The following is a 23,026-nucleotide window of genomic DNA, read 5'->3' on the forward strand; positions in this document are numbered from 1 at the left end:
CTTTACGCTTGCAAAACCCTGCCTTGGCCAGCAACGTCGCCGGAACTCTTTCCAATTGAGAACTTTCGGAGCATTATCCGGACGGCCCTCCAACCAGCTAGGGATTTTGACGTTCTAACCCGCCAAATGGACAGAATTTGGCACTATATCCCGCGAAAGGACATCCAACAACTCTATCAATCAATGCCACAAGTCGAATAATTGCTTGCCTAGCTGCCAGAGGGGGGCCAGAGCTTTACTGACTGCCTCAATTTGTAAGGCTCTTCCTCTTGAATAACCTTTCCAGGTCCGCCCCCGGTAGCTGAGTGGTCAGCGCGACAGACTGTCAATCCAAAGGGCCCGGGTTCGATTCCCGGCTGGGTTGGAGATTTTCTCCGCTCAGGGACTGGGTGTTGTGTTGTCCTAATCACCATCATTTCATCCCCAACGACGCGCAAGTCGCCGAAGTGGCGTCAAGTCGAAAGACTTGCACCAGGCGAACGGTCTACCCGACGGGAGGCCCTCGTCACACGACATTTCATTTCATAAGCCTTCCAGCATTTCTGAAATTATAATCATCTGTCCGTCTTCCATCCATTCGGACAATTCCTTCGTGGTGTCTTGTTTTTCTTTGTCTTAGAGTCTACTACAAGGAAAATTATGAGGGCAGCATATTAAGAAATATTTATTAATCACTTATGAAAAGTATGTACAAATTACTTGCTCAGCCTAGTGCGGTAAAGAGGCATGCTACTGCAGTAAAAGTTATGAACTCTGGTGTGACCTAACTCAATGTTCTCCGGTTACCTAATCAAGTAGTTGTTTAGTCTTGGCAGCTAAAAGGAAAAAAGTATGTGAACTAAACATGTGAGACAAACAAGCTTTCTATAATGGTAGCAATAATTACTTGCCCCGTCAAACTCGAATGAAATACCAAGCATTCGATGACTGCCTCCATCATCAAAAGCTTGGGATTTTATTCAAACCTCACGTCGCAAGTAAACCGAGAGGTTTTTATCCGAGAAATGTATCGTGAAAGGCTTCGTAGCCATACTAGGATGTAGCTAGCAACAAACTATGGTCAGCATCACCATTTGACATCCAAGCATATTTCCCGGGAAAGAAGGTTCACATTTTCTCTCAACACTGTTTAGAGCGCTTAAATTTCTTAAATTTTGCAGTTGCTGGTAATTTACCTGCTGGTCATAAATAGCATAGTTTAATCAAACATCGCTTTAGACTGCTTACTTGCTGGATCCTCCAGCGGTTTCTAACAGAAACAGGCTCAGTTGAAAAAGTTGGAAAACGGGTTATACGAATTAGTGAAATATTCTTCTACAGGAAAATATAAAAATAGAGTGGCTGGTTAAAGTACTAAATGCAGCAACATTGAGCACAATAGATGATGGCAGAAGTCCATAGACACTTCTTTGTGAAAGACGAATTAGGCTGGACACGTGAAAGAATATGCCCAGCTCTCGACAACAGGGACAGGGAAAAATAAGGTCTTGACGATAATGCAAATACTGGAAAGTGTAGTAACAGTCCAACATAGTCTCCATACATAGCAGTACTACTTCTTCCTCAAGATTAAAATTCTATAAGAATCGTCGGTCTTCTATAGGCATTATAACTAGTCTATGTTTAATGAGTTACTGAAATGAATAAAACACCATAACTGAGATATTGAGTCAAATAATTCTGTGAGACCTCTTTTCCCCTAAAAACGCGTTAATGAAATGAAAATTTGATAACATATCATGAGGTGGGTGTTAGATCTTCGAAATTCTCCCAGAAAATATTTTATTTGCAAATAATTATTTCGTGAATAATTTTCATTGTAATAAATCTCGGCGAGAAAGCTTGTTACTTTTTTTTGACGAAAGTCAGCTCGAGAACCACCAGTGGCCTCTTTACAGCAGTTATCTTACTGCAGATCGTTCTAGGTCATTACGCGCAGCACGTTCGCTACTTTGAAGAGGTAGCAAATCCGAGAAAACACCGGGAGAGGTGCCGTGTTATGCCCTCGGGTTATCTGTTCGACCCAGTAACTCTCCATGCTGGATGTTTACCAGAGGCACTTCCCAAAGTTTTTCCATCAGTCCGGTCGACGACTGGCTCCCTTTTCCAGGAAGCATGTGAATCATGAACCGGAGATTGCCGCTTAAGATTGCCATATCATAACTGCGTATACGTCAATTGAACTTTAGCGTGGCTTAAAAAAGTGGTGTAAATTTTTATGTTTTTAGATGTGATATATGTGTTGACTGAAGCTCTTTATCGGGACACCATTTCATCTTGCTATAATAACATCCAAGTCATTAGCTATGTAAAATAGCTCAGGGTAAGGATGTACTCAGAAACGTGAAATACAGTTTTTTCTCCGTTTATAAATATCTACCAGCTACACCCCACCCGCCCACGCTTATTCTTTAAAAAACTGAACTGCATTGTATAAAACAACTTGTAGCTTCAGGTGTGTATTATATTTAAAATAATTTAAGGAACCAGATATTTGCCGTTAAGCTTGTAAAACCTTTATGGTTAAGGACATAGCAGTTATTCACCCATCTTAGTCTTCATGACGTCATATCTCCTAAGTATGTGTAGTACCATGATATAATTCTACCGGTATGTGCGCTGCTGTAGGCCGTATGTGGATACGGTCTGCGAAATGGGTTGCAAATGATGTTAATAGTAAAGAAGAAATGAATTAAAAGGTCATGCCCAGTGATTAAATTTTATTGCATGAACAGCGGAAATGTAGTAATGAATTTTCAATTATTTCGCTACTTTGTAATGATGCCTGTCACACACAAGTTTTTAAATGGTCTGAAGTTATTTATAAAGTTCTCTCATTCTCAAGTTGTGGATGAATTTAGTCTGGGTAATGTGCGCGCCTTGAGTTACGCTGGCTCAAGATATAAACGCAGCTTCTAAGTTTAAGACTTGATTTATTCTGTTAACATTTTAACATAAGGTTGTACCTCTCGATGAGTACATTATCGCAACGTTTCCAGTTTTTAAATTCGGTCAATAAATATATCAAACACTGAATATCAACTTTTTTTGAAACTTAATCAGTTTGATGGGCAACCTGCAATTGGGGATAGGTGGCTGGATGCACAGTTTAGCCGTATAGTAAAATAGGTTTCGTTCAAGTTGTAAACAGGGTGTTAAGAAAGTGTCCCATACTCTTACTGGAGATGGTACTGTTCAAATTTGTTCAGAAGGGTACTGCAAACATGAGTTCTTTAAGGGATAATTGTAGAGATATAGGCCACTGTACTCGTGCCTAGACGGGCCAGTACCATGTGCTGTGGGCTGCCTTCTGACTGATGTTCATGGTTCATTTCTTATGCTTTCTGTTTGCGTCTGTACTTAGCACACTGACGATGGTGCGATTATTAGACAGAGAACACACGTCTGTCTCCTTCATCAGCCATTTAACATCTATAATTTTGCGTTTCACCTGCATTAGCACAAGACTGATGACTCCGTGGAGTGTGAATGATGTGAAATTCCGCGTTGGAACCCTAACACTGTATTCTACCACATATATAAGATTGACCATATCAAGGCGGTTTCCAGATTAAACAGGACAAAAGTATGGGCAGTATTACAAGAAAATGAAATTCCATGACACTTGATATGGGAACGTTCTACAGTAAAACTAAATTTGTTATAGAAATAGGAAACAGAATAAATAAGAACGACATCGTAACTAACGAAGGAGTTAAACATGGCTGCAGTCATTCTCCAACTTTACTAACGGAAATATAAATGTTTCAAAAATGGAATAAGGAAGAAGGAAAATAAAGGCATGAAAGTGGATAAGCACCATTATATGAAAACATTAGAGTATGCTGGCGACTGTACTTTAATAGCCACTTCAGTAGATAAAAAGAAATACCTTTAAATTCAGCCAAATTGACCAAAATTATTGTTTCAAAATGTCTATAGAAAAGGCAAAAGTAGTGGCATTCCGTGAAGAGCAGAAATAGTGATTAAAAACAAAATCATCGTACAAATATGTCGTTTTAACCGCAGTGGCTGCGATTCTTCTTTTGATTATGATAAAGGCAGAAAAAGTGATATAGCATAGTTTCACGATGTCTGTGTAAACACAACATAAAAGTGAAAGACAAGTAAAGACAGGCAACTGAAGTTCTATAAAGCACTAGCCGTTTCAGTGCTACGTCATCGATCTGAGGTTTGCATAGCAAACAAGAGCGATGTAGCTCTGATGGTGACGTGAGAAATTCATTAAATCATTAAAGGAAGCGAAATAGAATATAGAATAAGAAACGCATGTATTACGAATGATCTTAAAATGCATGCAGTAACAGAAAAAACTACACATACAAGCAGACATGAAACCAACAACCTGGCAAAATGCAACAAGGCAAACATGCAAAAAAGTATTATAATATTTTCAGAAAGTGGTAAGAAAAGCGATGGAGTAAGACGCTAAGGCCGGAACAAGTTCACCGAACCTAATTCGGGTTTTAAGTGATGGTGATGATGATGTTGATGATCGTTCGCTCAAGATAATGTTGTTTGCAGAAGAGAACCGTCGTTGGAGTGTCATAAAGTATTACTCAGAGACGTGCATAAAATCCGACATGGTGCCGTCTTTAATGACCTAAATGTCGACGCGACGTTAAACTCCAATCTTCCTTTCTCTCACTTGGTATAAAGAACGATAGATCTATTTAAACGTGTATAAATGAAATAAAACGCTTAACAAAGGACAAACAACCCAAGAGTCTCCAATAATAGTGCGTATCTTGAGCTCGTCACACCTAATAGCATTTAGGTGTATAAGCTAGAAACGAACGCATTGGATACAATGATGTCATAAAAAATTGTATAAGCCTTATATTTTCACAATTTCCAACCCAATGTGCAATATACATGTGAAACAACACACCGTGATCAATAAGCCCCTTCCAAGTCACCACTACATTATAAGTTGTGTGACGCTGAAACACAAAAACACGGTGTCCACATATAAACTTATTTTTGTTTCATTAATTATGTACATTTAAATCAAGTGTATAAATATATCTTGTATATTACCGTGATGTATATATGTTTTAATAATTTCCCGTGTGCAAAATAAGAGAATAGAAAGAACTGAACATTATGTTTTTCTTTAATTAAATGAGTATTTATTACATAAATTTTAATTGTATTATAATATACGTGAGTATTTGTTATGTAACTTGTAATCAGAATATTAATGGCATTGTCATCAGTTTCAGAAGATGTGTAATGTATGTAGCTGGTGACTTCAGATGAACTCAGACATGTAATTTTAGTTGCAGGTACAAACGTTGTAAAATGGATGCTAATTAACGTGCAGCAAACTAAATTATTACCCGACAAAAGAAAAAATATTATGAAAGTGGTGCTTATGGACGTGGAAAACATGCAGCCACCCACACAAAAATGAAAGCTGATGAGGACGGGCACGAGGCAGTTCTTCAGTAATCTGTTTTTGCTCTCCAGGAAAAGGATGTTGATACAAGAAATGCTTATAAGTAGGCAGCGCATATGTGAATAGCGTGGTGCAAAAAAAAAAAAAAATGTAAATAATAATTCAAATGTTTTTTATGTGGACACAGATGTTACAAATGATGTGAGGTAAATCCTTAATCAATTTTAATTAGTGAATGCTCATTTCTTAATCAATTATAATTAGTGAAAGATCATTTCTTAATCAATTTAAATTACTGAATGCTCATTTTGTTTAACTGATGACAATTGGTAATAGGTTAGTTAAAAAAAGTTTTCGTTTTTTATTGCGAGCGTTATAGCAAGTTGCCGGCGAAAAAGTTGTTATATGTTGAACGTTTTCGTGTACATAATTGTTTTTGTAATGGTTCGGAAAATGGCAAATATTTAATTTAATTTGAATTCCATGGTACTAAAAGTTGTTGGTTTAGGGAGTGGTTGTTATGTTCTGAACGTTTCCTTGAGTCTCTATTTACTTATATAGATCAACGAAACGTGGGGAATGTGAAACACAACGCAGTGCCCATATATGAATTTTCATGCTTTATTAATTATGTACATTTAAATTAAGTGTAGAAATATGTTTTGTGTATTGTTCTATGTACACATGTTTTAATAATTTCCTGTGTGCAAAATAAGAGAATGTAAAGTATCGTAGTAGACGCACTGGCCCAGGCCACGAATATCGTTATGTAAACCAAAGATGTTATTGTTATTGTCGTACTGTCGCTGGGCGCAGCGGGGCGGCGAAGTCGGGCAGTGTCTGTCAGGTGGTAACGACAGACTGTTAGTAGCGAGCGAGCGGATCGGACAGAAAGTAGGAATTCCACTGCGAGGGGATGCAAGACTTGTTTCACTGCAAGATCCCACGTGCAGGGTGGCCATGCATAACGTGGGGAGGTCTACATCTACATCTACATCTACATGATTACTCCACTATTCACAATAAAGTGCCTGGCAAAGGGTTCAACGAATGACCTTCAAGCCGTCTCTCTACCGTTCCACTCTCGAACGGCAAGCCGGAAATACGAGCACTTAAATTTTTCGGTGCGAGCCACGATTTCTCTTATTTTATCGTGATGATCATTTCTCCCTATGTAGGTGGGTGGCAACAGAATGTTTTCTCAATCGGAGGAGAAAATTGGTGATTGAAATTTCATGAGAAGATCCCGTCGCAACGAAAAACGCCTTTGTTTTAATGATTGCCACTCCAATTGACGTATCGTTATGTGACACTATCTCCCCTACTTCGTGGTAATACAAAACAAACTGCCCTTCTTTGTACTTTTTCGCTGTCATCCGTCAGTCCCAACCGATGCGGATCCCACACCGCACAACAGTACTCCAGAATAGGGCGGACAAGTGTGGAGTTTTTTTAGTAGACCTGTTGAACTTTCTAAGTGTTTTACCATTGAATCGCAGTCTTTGGTTTGCTCTACCCACAATATTATCAATGTGATCGTTCCAATCAATTTTGGTTATTTGCAATTGTCATCCGTAAGTATTTACTTCAATTTACAGCTTTCAGATCTGTGTGTCTCATCAAATAACCGAAATTTAGCTGATTTCTATTAGTACTCATGTGAATAACTTCACACTTTTCTTCATTCAGGGTAAATTGTCATTTTTCGTACCATACAGATATCTAAATAATTTTGCAAGTGTTTTGATCGTCTGATGACTTTACAAGACGGTAAATGACAGCATCATCTGCAAACAATCTTAGACGGCTGCTCAGATTGTCTCCTATGTCGTTAATATATATCTGGAACAATAGAGGGCCTATAACATTTCCTTGGGGAACGCCGGATATTACTTCTGTTATACTCGATGACTTTCCTTCTGTTACTACGAACTGTGACCTTTCTGACAGAAAATCACGAATCCAGTCGCACAACTGAGGCGATACTCCGTAGGCACCGAGTTTGGTTCGAATATGCTTGTGAGGAACGGTGTCGAGTGACTTCTGGAAATTTAAAAATATGGAATCAATATGACATCCCCTGTCGATTGCACTTATTACAACTATAAAGAACCAGTTGTGTTTCGCAAGAGCGATATTTTCTGAATCCCTGCTGACTGCGTGTCAATAAATCGTTTTCTTCGAGGTACTTCATAATGTTCGAACACAGTGTATGTTCCAAAACCCTACTACAAATCGACGTTAGTGATATAGGCCTATAATTCAGCGGATTACTCCTACTTTCCTTTCTGGGTATTGCTGTGACTTGAGCAATTTTCCAGTCTTTAGATACGGATATTTCTGTGAGCGAACGGTTGTATGTAATTCCTAAATATGGAGCTATTTTATCAGCATACACTGAAAATAACCTGACTGTTATACGATCCGGACCGGAGGCCTTGCGTTTATTAAGTGATTTAAGCTGCTGCGTAGCTCCGAAGACATCTACTTCTATGTTTCTCATCTTGGCAGTTGTTCTTGATTGGAATTTAGGAATATTTACTTCGTCTTCTTTGATGAAGGATTTTCGGAAACCTGTGTTTAATAACTCTGCTTTAGTGGCACTGTCATCAGTGACTTCACCGTTGTTAACGCACGGTGAAGGTACTGGTTGCGTCTTGCCGCTGGTGTGCTTTATGTATGACCAGAATCTCTTTGGGGTTTCTGCCAGATTCCGAGACAGATTTTCGTTGTGGAAATTATTAATAACATCTCTCACTGAAGATCGTGCTATGTTTCGAACTTCTGTCAAACTTTGGCAATCTTATGGATTTTGCGTTCTTTTAAATTTGGCGTGCTTTCGTCACAATGCCCACTATTAGGTCAGGATTATTTGTTGCTAAGAAGTCAAGTATAATGCACGTCACCGCACCGACCGCATCGCTATGAAGTTAGATACAATCAGTTTATGATCTACAATTGTGAAAGACTTGGTGTGTTAGTTAGGATCGTTCAATAACAAATACTTTAGCAACTTGTGTGTGTGAAGGTGAGTAATCTTCAGTAATAACTACCTGACAGGATCCTCTCCGTATCCGCAATCAACCGAGTTCATCATTAATGCACTGAAAGTAAATGATAAGCAGAGTGAAGTTTATTGAATTGATTAATACTTTAAATGAAAGTGAACAAAAGAGTCAGTTTTTTTTTGACTTGCCGATTAAGTGCTGATTATTGACCAATAATTTGTCAAAGTAGTAGAGTTAACACCATTTCATATTCAGAAAATTTAGTAATTAATTTCATAAAGTATTTGCAAGTTTGCTTTTGTCCATTACTGCAGTTTTTCTGGGTGATCATTGTGTTTTGATAATGAGTGCGAGGCACAGCCTTTGCGACTGTCCACGCCCGCCAACATGCTACAATAGTAACGTGATATAGTTTGAAAGTCAAGAGTGACCTGGCGACCGTTCATTTACAGTAATTTCCAAACAGAGTCAAAATTAATGTCAGACCATTGGCTACTCTGTAGTTCTGTAATTAATCTACCACCAGGAGCGAAAGGGGTTGTTGTAACACTACAGGAACATTGTGATGTTTCCCACCAAAGATACAATGCGTATAGCACAGTGGTACAGAACACACGTTCAGAAGACCGTGACACTATCTCTACATTTGATTCTTGTGAGTTATTAGTTTTTTTTCGAAAGTGTTAGTTTATAAACACGTCTTAGTGAATTGTAATTGCTTAATTAAGGATTTCCTCAGAGCAACAAGTAATATTTTAATCTACGAATCGTTTCGAACTTTTTATTGTTTCTCAAAGCATAAAATACAACATTTTTAATCATTTTGTGTGCACAGATTACTGCAGTGAAAGACATCTTTTGTGACGTACCTGCATTTGCAACGTTTCACTGAATATGAAACGTTTCTTTTTACATCAGATCAGTACAATACATGTTACTTGAATTTATTACGGTTGCCTTGATACATTCCAATTTTATGTTTGGACATAAAAAATTGACAAGCCCCTCCAGCTGTTTATTATCTGTTCACATGCTCTGTCTCTCATAGATCACAATATTACCACTAAATACATGTATGCTATATTGGTAAATGTCTGAGATATTATTGCACTGTTTTAATCAATAGTGATATGTCGTAAGCTAACTGCTTTACTGAATCATTCTTTCAAAAGAACAAAAAAATTATGAATTTAAATTGAGATTGCTCGCTCAGCAATATATCTAGCTCCTCAAACTTTTGCTTATGCATTTTCCATTCTTCAATTTTTTTTAACTTCATCCCTTCTTTTCTCCCCTTACGCTACGTAGACAATACATTTATTACAAAGCAGGTAGGGGAGGAGGATCTGCTTCACTCGACTTTTAACCAGCAGTACCACAGCACTGAATACACTTTAGGGAAAGAGTCCGAAAGAAAAATTAGCTTCTTAGACTTAATAGCACCAAAGGTAGAAAAAACTGAAATATTCCATTTATGGTAAGCCAACACACTCAGATGGGATAATGAGGAATGATTCCAACCACCCACCGCCCTATAAAAAAAAATATGTTTCTCTGCTAAGGTAGCTCGTCGGTGTAAACTTCCATTAGAAGAAACGGAAATACAACGAGAGCTGTACATCCTCACACAACCAGCAGTAGCCAGTGGTTTCAAGAGAAACTTCGTTATACAACTTCTCAATAAGTACAATAGCAAAAAACACATACGTATGGAAGGAAAAAAATTTATTACCTTAAAATATGATGGCCGTATTACCGAAAAGTTTGTGCACACAGTCCCAAAACAGTACAAATAATCTTTTAGAATTGCTGGTCAATTAAGGTAGAAAATAAAACATGAAACTTTAAAAAGGTAACTATAATGCATCTTGTGTGTTTAGACTACTATGTGGAACATGTGATCATTTTTATATAGGTCAAATGGTCCGGATTTTGTTGTTAGATACAAGGAACATATCAGCCCAAACAACAAGTGTTCTTGGCAGTAATTTGCGAAACAAAAAACACACAGTGGGTGGTATTGAGAGTACTATGCATATTTCACTGTTTTACGCGTGGTGCCTATAAACGGAAGATTACGGAGCCGGACAAACTAATGAACAAACAGGCTGAATTTAAATATATAGCGAAGTAGTTTTCTTGTGACATATCTGTGAATTATAAAACAGTGCGTTAACGTCTGAGACGTTTGCCAATGTAGCATCTATGTATTTAGTGGTAACATTATGATCCCTGACAGGCAGAACATACTGACACACAATAAACGATTGAAGACGCCTGTCGAATTATTATGTCTGAACAGCTAAAGACGTCTACTGAATTTTGAATGTATCAAGACAATCTTAATACATTTAAATAACATTCGTTATATTTGTCTTACGTAAAAACAAATGTATTACGTCTGTGATACATTGCAAACGTAACCCAAGTGCGTCAGAAAAGATCTATTGCACTGCTGCAGTTTGTGTACACAAAGTATATGAAAATATCGTATTCCATGTACTGTTCATAACATTGTATCTTCTAATATAGGTACTGGTTTGAGAATGAACGAAAAATTCGAAACTAGTCACTAATAAAAATATTACCTGCAAATTAATTAGAAAATTACAGACGTATTTAGTTGCTGATCCTCAAACTAACAAAGTAGGAATTACGTAAATAGGTGAACTGTCTGCGTCCATCACCTCTGTGACGTTAGCCTGACCCTTGAGAATCTGTGTCGTTGTCATATTTGTGGAAATTACGAAGCCACAGCTATATTCCGATACTTTCAAGCAAAGATACTATGTATTTAAGAACTAGCACGACGCTACAAAAAATATGTTCCCTGAGAAATGAGCAATATCTGTAACCACCTCGCTGAAAAGCAAAGCCGGCCGAAGTAGCCGTGCGGTTAAAGGCGCTGCAGTCTGGAACCGCAAGACAGCTACGGTCGCAGGTTCGAATCCTGCCTCGGGCATGGATGTTTGTGATGTCCTTAGGTTAGTTAGGTTTAACTAGTTCTAAGTTCTACGGGACTAATGACCTCAGCAGTTGAGTCCCATAGTGCTCAGAGCCATTTTTTTGAAAAGCAGAGGAACAGCTACGGCATATGGCGTTCAGGGAAAAAGCACCCCACCACAGCAAACAAGTAGTAACTCACTGACGTCTACACATTCAACAGCGGAAAGCTGTGAACGGCACTGCAGAAAAACATTGCTAGCAGCTTAAACGCCAGTCACTTTCCTGCACCCGCCGGCTTTCTCTCTAGGGCAGTTAGAATGAAGTTCTAGGAACTCGTGATTTTGCATGGACGGCGGGAATCCAAGCCATCCAGAGCTTCTGGTGGAATAAAGACCCGCAACGTGGTCTAAACTATTGCGTATTTAAGAGGGAGTGTGTCACATTGCTAGAAGATGCATAAAAATTCAAGTGGGAAAGCAACTAATCCTTCTGTGATAATCCCATTGGTAAGGTCAGTCTGGAGTTTCCTTCTAACGTTGGCACGACACTGGGCAATTCAGGAAAAATTTAGCGATAAAATGCAATCCTGGTGGGACGCTGATAGTAGACGGGAGAATTGTCTGAGGTACCAGGCAGAATACAAAGACATAAACTCCCTCAATATTAGTGTATGGCTTCATATATGACTTTAAATAGATAGGGCGTCCCTGCCACACAAATGACACTGAGCAATAAGCGACAGTCATAGAGAAAAAAAGCTAACTATGTCATCGGCCTCTGCCGCTATGCGATAAAATGATGTCATAGAGAGCATGCCCACACGTTGATTCCTCCGATGAAGATGAAACTAGTCATGTTCAAGCCATGTGTTTTATCAGCTTCCTTGCAACACGCTGTAGAAGGAAACCCTTTGTTGCTTGCAGATATGCTGTGCAACACCGCAACACATTTTACGAAGTAGAAGACTTTTTGCAAAACCAATAAAGTAATACTGGACTTGCTAGTGGTAGATTCATTTGACAACCTGTTTTCGTAAAACTGCTATTGAGAGCCTACATTTGCAGGCAATTTAAGATAAGAGAAATTAAGACTTGTACAGACATATGCTTTCCTCTCTCTCTCTCTCTCTCTCTCTCTCTCTCTCTCTCTCTCTCTCTCTCTCTCTCTCTCCCTCCCACTTTCTTTATTTCTCTCTCTCTCTCAAAAATGGACCTACACAGAGAGAGAGAGAGAGAGAGAGAGAGAGAGAGCGATACATCGTACCATACAGAATATTTGTGAATGTTCTAAAAAAATTAGGGAGAGATGTGTGTGTTCCTACATTGGCTTTGCCACTCAGTGTTGGTATTTGGAGGAAGAAGGATGGTTTGTAGATACATTGGCTCGGTTTGGACTCACCATCACAGCTGGATAGTAAAAATAATAAATCACACCTGGCTATGTAAGTAATTAGAGCATATACACACCGGCACATTTACATATGGAATGAGGAAGAATATGGAAAAAACGGTAAATATCGAAAAATTCATATAATACATGGGCGAATGTCAAATATTCGGTAAAATAAGGATATGGTCATACATGATATCTGTATGTATATTTAGGAAGTACCTGAAATTTTTGTGACATGGGCAGTAGTTAAAAGTGCCTGGAGATGTCTTGAATACTTTACTAGAAATCGACAAGGAGAAGATTAGAATTACAGAAGCACGATCTCTCAAACTGACTGAGAGATGGCTCACAGACGACCTTGGAAAACAATATGTACATTTGGGTTTCGTTACTTATAGATCGGGACTGAGAGACATGGCATCACACATTTACTTAGAAATAAAAAATTATTACACAAATGGGGTTATCGGCAGAGAAGTCCTGTAAGCATTATACATAAGAGAGGGTATGACACAGCATAGCATATCCTGTTTTAGGCAAAAGATGGCGCAGTCTAGAAACAGATTGAGAGAGGTAAATATGGTAACACATACTACAGTTACTTCTGTGTAAATGAGAAAATAGTAATGTCATTTCATTCTGAATGCTGTGGTGTTCTGTTCCCAATACATGTGAGTTGCAAGCAATATGGAATCGCAAGAAATGTTTGGATGCATCGTAAATCTATACGTATGAGTGACATATTGACATTATTATAGACGAAATCACGAGAAGTTTGCTGATGGAGGATGAAGGAGTCTCTGTGCACAACATAGGTATGATATATTTCTATGTACATGATGTAGGTTAATTTTTGAAAGAAATTTCCACCATTTGACTGTTAACTGTTCATTTACTTTCCTCAATAATGATTTCGACTCTATAGGAATTATTAAGTGCATTTTGAACTAAAAATTAATCAAGCTTACATATCATGTAGTGGCATACAGTTTATTAATGATATGCACGCATTATTAATATTCAGTTCAACATGCACTTGATAGCGGCTACAAAATATTTCTAGAGGAAGAAAAATTTTTCTTTGTATGGTAATACTCTTAAATTATTTTTTTGTGATTTTAGATGCAAGATTCAAATAAAAATAATAAACCGTTTTCAAAACATACTTTGTACACTTGGCTTCATTTTATGGATTGAAATTACCAATTACGAAAAATTCTCTATTTTAATAAATAGTAATACCATCATTCAATAATTATCATGTAAAATAACGATTACTTTCAGTTATAGTGGAATACAGCAGACCAACCACACCGGAGCATTCTGGTGACCACGAGCTTCTGCGCACTGCTACACTGACTTCCTGACCTATTCATGGCGATGCCCAAATGTTGGCAGCACTTATACGTGATAAAAAGTATAACAGTTATAAAGGTGAACCTCAGGTTTCCACTGGGAGAAAATACTACTGTTGCAGCGAAGATGCAGTAAAACTTAATGTACACTATTGTAGCCAGAGTGTCTGAAAGGCTTGAATTTAAAATAAAAATTGTCAGCAATGGCAGCCAAATACTTCATGCGTAAGAAGTCACCATCATTCTACCAACGGAATTGTCAAAGAGGGCGGAGGAATGGACAGGGCTTCGGGGAACTCTCTTACCAATGGTGTGGGAAACTGCCCCTGAAATGCGGAAGAATCAGCAATGATCCACGGCATGACGATGCAGTAGGCAATGGAAATCACTACGTTGAAGAAACATAAGGTATACCCCCAGGACTTGTGGCCTGTAACTGATGAAGTGTTACGACGATCTCTCCACTGGCGAAAGATTCCAGACTAGTCCCTCATTCGGGTCGGTGAGAGAACTGCGAAGGGGGAGGCGACCATGTAAAAAAGACTGAATAACCAACGAAAGGATAACATTCTACATGTCGGTGCGTTTAATGTAATGGGTTTGAACATGGTAAGAAAGATAGAAAATCTGAAAAGGGAAGTCTAAATACGATGGGTGTCAGTGAAGAGAAATGGAAAGAAGACAAGTACCTCTGGTCATATCAGGGTAAAGTAATATCAACACTAGCAGAAAGTGGTATTAATACGTTATGAGTGGGAAGAGAGTGACTAGATTTCGGGTATACAAGCCGACGTCACAAGCCGAAGATGAAGATACAGAGAAAACATACTAGAATATTGAACGGGTAATTCAGTATGTAAAGGTAGATTATGATGTAATAGTCATGGGGGATTCAAATTCGGTCATAGGCGAGGAAGTACAAGAAAGGGTTACGGGAGAATATGGGCTTGGTAGTAGGAATGAGAGAGGAGAAAGATTAATTGAGCTCTGCAATAAATTTCAGCTAGTGACAGCTAACGCTCTGCTAATAATAGCAAGAGGAGGAGGTATACTTAAAAAGCGCCGGGAGACATGGGGAGATTCCAGTTACGTTATATCGTGGTCAGGTAGAGACACCGGAACAGGTACTGAATTGTAAGGCGTACCCAGGAACAGATACAGCCTGTGATCACAATTTAGTAGTAATGAATACTAGGTTGAAGTTTAACAGACTAGTCAGAGACGCAAAGAAATAGGGTACGGAAGTACCAAGGAATGACGAGATACGCTTCAAGTTACGTAAGGCTATAGATACAGCATTAAGCAATATCTCAGTGGGCAGTACAGTTAAAGAGGAATGGACATCTCTAGATAGGGCAGTCACAGAAGTTGGAAAGAAAAACATAGGTAAAAGGAAGGTAATTACGAAGAAATCATCGTCGAAAGAAGGAAGTACAGAAATGTACGGGTAAATTGAGGAATACCGAAATAGAAGTTACTTAGGAACGAAATAAATACAAAGAGCAGGAAAGACGAAATGGCTGCATGAAAAATGTGACGATATCGAAAAAGAACTGATTGTCGGAAGGACTGACTCAGCATACAGGAATTCAAAATAATATCAGAAGGAACTGAAAGCAAGGGAGGTAACGTTAAGAGTGCAATGGTAAGTCAACTGTTACATGCATGGGAGAGATCGGTAAGTCAGAAAGATTACATTGAAGGACTCTGTGAGAGGCAGGACTCGATTGATGACCTTAAAGAAGGAACAGGAATCTACAGGCAACAGATAGCGGGTATAGTACCAGAATCAGAACTTAAAACAGCTTCAGATGAATTAAAATCAAATAAGATTCCGTCGGAATCTCTAGAATCGTTGGGAAAGTGGCAGCAAAAGGACTATTCACGGACGGCCGCTGTGGCGGAGCGGTTCTAGGCGCTTCAGTCTGGAACCGTTCTACCGCTACGGTCGCAGGTTCGAATCCTGCCTCGGGCATGGATGTGTTTGATGTCCTTAGATTAGTTAGGTTTAAGTAGTTCTAAATTCTACGGGACTGATTACTTCAGATGTTAAGTCCCATAGTGCTCAGAGCCATTTGAATCATTTTCGACTATTCACGTTGGTACGAAGAATGTATGAGACTGGCGATGTACCATCAGACTTCCAGAAAAACGTGGTTCATACAATTACGAAGATTTCGAGAGTAGACAAGTGCGAGAATTATCAACAGAGAGTTTAACAGTTCATGCATCGAAGTTGCTGACAAGAATCATATCCAGAAGAATGGAAAAGAAAATTGAGGACGCATTAATGACGGTTAGTTTGGTTTCAGGAAAAGTTAAAGGCATCGGAAAAGCAGTTCTGACTTTTCGGTTGATAATGGAAGCAGTACTGCAGAAAAACAAAGACACGTTTACAGGACGTGCCCACCTGGAATAAACGTTCGACAATGTCGAATGGTGCAAGATGTTTGAAATTCTGAGAAAAATAGGGGTAAGCTATAGGGAAAGACGGGTAATAACCCAAGAACCAGCGGGGAACAATAACACTCGAAAAACCAAGAACAAAGTGCTCAGATTAAAAAGGCTGTAAGACAGCGATGTAGTCTACCGCCCCTTCTGTTCAGCCTGTATATCGAAGAAGCAATGATGGAAATGAAAGAAAGGCTCAAGAATGGCATAACAAATTCAGCCTGTAAGGACATCAACGATACGATTCGTTGATGACATTGCTGTCCTGAGTGAAAGTAAAACAGAATTACAGGATCTTTTGAATGGAATGAAGTACAGAATAAGGATTGAGATTAAATCGAAGAGAGACGAAAGTAATGAGAAGCAGCAGAAATAAGAACAGCGAGAAACTTAATATCAGACCTTAGGATCATGAAGTAGACGAGATTAAGGAATTCTACTAACAAAATAGCCCATGATGGACAGAGCAAGGAGGACATAAAAAGAACACTAGCACTGGAAAAAAGGGTTTTCCTGGCCGAGAGAAGTCTATTGGTATCTAACATAGGCATTAATTTAAGGAAGAAACTTATGAGAATGTACATTTTGAGGATAGCATTGTATGGTGTGAGACATGGACTGTGCAAACACCTGGAACAGAAGAGAATCGAAGCATTTCAGATGTGACGCTGCAGATCAGTGTTGTAATTAGGTGGATTGTAAGATGAGGGATGAGGAGGTTCTCCGCAGAATCGGAGAGTAAAGGAATAAGTGGAAACCACTGACAAGGACGAGGGACAGGATAATAGGACGTCTGTTACGTCATCTTCTATGGTACTAGAGGGAGCGGTAGAGGGTAGGAAGTTTAGGGGAAAACAGAGATTGAGGGTAAGAACTGTAGGGTTAAACAGAGATTGAAATACGTCCAGCAAATAACTGAAGAATTAGGTTGGAATTGCTACTCTGAGATTAGAATGTTGTCTCAGAAGAGTAATTCTCAGCAGGCCTCATCAAGCCATGCACAATACTGGTGACTCAAAAAATATGCTGAGGGAATTAAAGTAGATTAAGAAATGAGACACTAAAAGAGATAGACGAGATTAGCTTTTAGGGCAGCAAAATAACTAGCGATGGGGGAGGCAAAAGAATACAAAATACACACCGACAGTAGCAAAGAAAGCTTTTTCTCAAAAAGAGAAATACATAAGGATTCGATTATAAATTTACCTTTGAGGAAGTCTTTTGTGAAAGTGTTTGTTCGGGTTTAACTGTACGTAGAAGATAAACATGGAGAAAAAAAAAGACATATAAGAATAGCATAGCAGCATTTGTGTGATATTACAGAAGAATGTTGATGATAAGAAGGTCATAAATCATAACTAATGTAGAGGTGCTGAACTGAGTACTTGAGGTAGTTGAGTAAAAGTACTTGAGTAAAAGAATGGACAGGTTAACAGGGAACATCGTGGGGTATCAAGGAATCGTTAATTCAGTAAGAGAGGGAACTGTCGGCAGTGAACATATGGAAGGGCGAGGGGCAGAAATGTGGGGGAAAGCTAAGGCTCGACAACAGTAAGAGGGTGCGAGTCAGTGTAGATTGGAATAGTATTGCAGAGATGAAGGTATAGCGTAGTACAGACAAGGGTAGAGAGGTATATCAAACTAGTATTTGGACTGAACACTACAGTAAGAACATCATTCACGGTTCTTTACCTAACAAGCCTACTCACATTTAAGTAGTCATAGCGTAGAAACATCTCTGTCCGATTCTCCCAAACAAGGTGATGGAATTGTTACGGCACGCTAGTCGCATAGAGATAACTAGTTCAACTCTCCATACATATCTTACCATATCCTAGACCATCCTACAGTGCGATGTGGCGCAAATGTTAACACAACCAATTCTCAGTTCTGTCATCGGACACCCATGTTTAAATTTTCCGTAGTTTTCGTAAACCTCTTTCAATAAATACCAGACTCCTTCCTTTGAGAAGGACGTGATGAATATCGTTCCCCAACCTTCTCCAATGCAAGATCCCAAATGATAACGAGACGTTACACCCGAATCCTGCTTCCTCTCTTTGGTACATTAGCTGTTACAATTCAAATGTTCGAGTTGAACACATCAGCGTCACTTTCCCTAGCATGAGTCACTTGTTTGCGAAAGAGCGTGTTGGTACTACGGTTAAGACACTACACTCACACTCGTGTGGGTGGTGATTCAGACTGCCATCCAGCTATCTGCAGTTACACTTATAAGCCAAAACATTACGACCACTGCCCACCGTGACGTTGGACGCAGCCTGGTGACGTTGTGGGCACGTGACATGGCACCAAAAGTGTGTAAGCGGAGCAGACATGGTCAGGGGATCACCCTAGCGCAGATGTGGGCTGCACATGGGAAATCCATTGAGATAAACGACTCTGACAAAGGGAGTATTATTATTACGCAGAGCCTATCGGTGAATATCTAACAGTGAAACTACTCGAATGTTCACGTGCTACTGTCGGGAGTATCTACAGAAAGAGATAGAAGGACAGTGAAATTACCACTAGGTGCTCAATGGTCGGACTTAACGACTCTTCACAGAACGCTGTGTTCGGAGGCTTGTCTGTTCTGTAAAGTAATGGTGATCCGTGGCATCTCTGCCGAAACAGCACAATGCTGGTGCACGCACAAGTGTTCCAGAGCACAGCGTTCATTGTGCATTATTGAACATGGAGCACCATAGTAGACCACCCGTAAGTGTTGACATGTTGATCCAACGACATCATCACTTGCGATGGCATTGGGCAGGGAACCAGCGAAATTCGACCGTCAATCAATGGAAATGTATCGGCTCTTTGGGTGAATTACATTTGTGCTATACTAGGTCGATGGTCGTCTTCACAAACGTCGTTATCTAGGTGAACGGCGGCTCGAAAGGTGCAACGCGCCGCTGACGCAGGTTGCTGGGAGCGCTATTATGCTGTAGAAGTCTTCCTCCTGCGCCTGCATGAGTCCTCTGGTAGTAACCGACGGCACTGCGAACCACCCTCACCCCTTCATGCTTGATGTCTTCCCCGAGGGTGATGTCAACTACCAGCAGTATAACTGTCCGTGTGTCAGAACCAGAACCGTACTACAGTGGTTTGAGAAGCATTATAGTGAACTCACGTCGATGTCTTGGAGACCTCCTGAAATGTAGAATCAGTGATGTATTTCACTCCAAAGACGGACAAACAAGCTATTACGGAGGTGTTCATAATGGTTTGGTTCATCAGTGTGTCTCCTTTGGCTTCCCTCAATAGATTAAACTTAATGCTTAGTCAGTTTCACTGAAAATGGGCGTGATGATTTTTGCTTCTCCGTCCTTTCCCAACACGACGGTGTACTTGGTTTCCAGTGAGCACATTGTCCAGTGAACTTTAAAACCGAGTCTTCACTCCTGCATCTGTATTTCCTACTTTGCCCAAAACCTTCACGTATGTACATACATAAATGGTTTCTTCGTATATCCGTAATTGAAACGAATATATGTTAAAAATGACGAAATTTCTCCAGCTGTATTAAGGTATTTGTTTTATTGGCAACATGTTTCTGTGTTTTTGCAACATCGTCTTCAGGCCTATACTTGTTGACAGCAACCGTATTTGTCTAACACTAGTAGTCAGTGGGAAGCCAAAGGAGACACACTGATGAGCCAAAACGTTACGAACACCTCTGTAATAGTTTGTCTGTCCGTCTTTGGAACGAAATACATCACTGATTCTACATATCAGGAGGTCTTCAAGACGTCAACGTGCGTTCACTATAATGCTTCTCGAACCATTGTAGCACTGACAGCTGACATCGCCCTCGGGGAAGGCATCAATCATGAAGAGATGAGGGTGGTTTACAGCTGTCAGCGTGTGTTCGATCACCACCACAGGACTCATGCAAGCGCAGGAGAAAGTCTCCCGCAGCATAATGCTGCTCGCACCAGCCTGCGTCCGTGGCGCGTGGCACATTTCGAGCCGCCGTTCACCTAGATAACAAAGTTTGTGACGACAACCATCGATCTAGTATAGCAAAAATGTAATTCACCAAAATAGCCGACACATTTCCATTGATTGACGGTCAAATTTCGCTGGTCCCCTGCCCAATGCAATCTTGATGATGTCGTTGAATCAACATGTCAACACTTACGGGTGGTCTGCTATGGAGCTCCGGGTTCAATAATATACAATGAAAGGTGTGCTCTGGAACACTTGTGCGTGCACCACCATTGTGCTGTTTCGGCAGAGATGCCACGGATCACCATGTACTCTATTTTACGTTCTGTGAATAGTCGTTAAATCCGACCATTTAGCACCTAGTGGTAATTTTACTGTCCTATCTCTCTCTGTAGATGCTCACGACAGTAGCACGTGAACATTCGACCAGTAGTCAGCGGAAGGCCTTCAGCATGGAACACGCCTATCTCACCACTGACTACTAGTGTTAGACACATACGGTTGCTGTCAGCAAATATGGGCCTGAAGATGATGATGTAACAACATCGAAACTAGTTGTTAATTATAGAAACACCTTAATACAGCTGGAGGAATTTCATTTTTAACATATAAACGGTTTCTGTTCTCTCGGACAAGTCCAAAGGAACAGACATGTTATGTGATCCAGCGGCTATGCATATATTATTGAAAGGTTTTCAATGACACTAGCCACATTTGGGCATTGAAATGAATCAATGTCAACACATGAGAACTTGTGCCCGACCGCGACTCCAATCCGGAAGCCCCGCTCATCGTGTGTGGTCGCCTCAACCGAATGACGAACGAGGGGTTCAATGGTAGCTGACGCCACACCTGTCGTGTGCAACGGGCTGAGAATCTGGGTGGGATTGGAAGTGTGCTCGCAAGGCTGAGATAGTTACGGCCAGTTACTAGTTTTCAACTGGTGCCCTTGGTTCATTTCGATGTCCAAATGCGGCTAATGTCATTGAATACCTTTCAAGAATGCGTTTCCAGATACCTATCATGTGAGAATGGAAAGATTATTTATGTCCACACATACACTATTTCTGGTCTTGATCCGAAAGTTACATTACAGAAATTTGGCTTTTTGTTCCCAAGAACACCGTCAAGATATTTCAATCATTACGTACGTCACGTTTTTGAAAATACCTCCCACACACTCCCTTCCAATGCAACCGCGAGGCGATCGCATGAAGAGGCGGCGAAATACTTTGCAGTCTTATGGCTGGAGTTGATCAACTGTGAGAGAGCGGGTCCGTCTCACCTGGAGGAGTAGAGGACGCGCCCATCCCGGTAGAGCCGCACGAACTTGTTGGGCGTGGTGATGGTGTGCAGGTAGGACTGCTTGCCGTTGTAGAAGTACGTGTCCGGCTTCCAGATGCGCGCCAGCATCGAGATGCTCAGCGCCAGCGTCTCCTTGGATCCCCCAGTGAACGCCAGCCGCCGGTCCACCCACGACTGCCGGAAGTAGCAGTCCATCGAATACGTCTGCACAGTACCAGAGGCACCAGGTTAGCCGAGCCATTACATTCGCACCTAAATTAAGCCAACTCTGGCGCGAAAGAGACCTGTGAAGATACATGTTAATTTAAAAAAAGTAACTCTTTTGGCAACACCCCAAAGAATATACAGCTAGGCTCAGTGTGAGACCCAAGTACTCCTGATAAAGGTCACCACACATAGCCGCGAATTGATGGGGTGCCTCATCTGTGCAGGTTAACGACAAGGGTCAGTATTCGGTCCAAGCCATTATATTGTGTATGCCACGGCTGTACTGAAAATTGTCTGCCTGTAACATTGTACGCAGATGATACTGTGATCGTCTGAGGAAGAATAAGAATGCGTTTGCCATAACAGTTCTTCTAGGACTGGTCTGTCATCTTCGCGAACTGGACTGTTCAATGGTGGCTAGCTTTTAATCCCCGGAAGAGCTACGCTAGACAATCGACGTCACGCGGTGGCAGATTCTCGTCACCTAATCAGCAGTTCACTGGTGAGTCAGCCTCAGCAAAATGTCCAAGACCACATGCTATCTAATCACAATGCTTTGTTTTTTCCCTCTATAGCACGACTGTGTTGGATGACTACACCAATTAAATTGATGCATATTAATCAACCATTGTCAGGTCTGATAAAACTAATTGTTGTTACCACCAGACCTGTGTCATAGTTTTCAAATAACAATTTAACAGCATCTTTCAGCTTGTGAATATATTTCTCAGGTAACTGATTACATTTATTCTGACAATATTTGAAACTGAAAATGAACTTGTTGTCCCGTTCCACATTTTTCCAATAAATTCCGATGCAGGAGAACTATAGCCAGACTGTTTTGACTCTGCAGAAGTGAATGGTTCAAGTGGTGTTTATTTATTCATTTATGTATTCATTTTATTTCGTGTGTGCCACGTTTCCTTGTATCCTTTCCCGTATGTAACCTTGGACTGTATGAATGAGATAGTATGAGATAGTAGAGG

At 40.1% G+C, this 23,026-nt stretch overlaps 1 protein-coding gene across 1 annotated transcript in view; it reads right to left on the reverse strand.

Moving 5' to 3' along the window:
* Nucleotides 1–23,026, reverse strand: part of LOC126474839 (gamma-aminobutyric acid receptor alpha-like) — a 274,065-nt gene that overhangs the window by 195,551 nt on the left and 55,488 nt on the right. The window contains exon 4 of the mRNA XM_050102317.1: nt 21,814–22,037. Within this exon, the coding sequence (XP_049958274.1) occupies nt 21,814–22,037 (224 nt within the window). The remainder of the gene's footprint in view (nt 1–21,813; nt 22,038–23,026) is intronic.

This window comes from Schistocerca serialis, chromosome 4 (assembly GCF_023864345.2).
Source record: "Schistocerca serialis cubense isolate TAMUIC-IGC-003099 chromosome 4, iqSchSeri2.2, whole genome shotgun sequence".
Taxonomy (NCBI): domain Eukaryota; kingdom Metazoa; phylum Arthropoda; class Insecta; order Orthoptera; family Acrididae; genus Schistocerca; species Schistocerca serialis.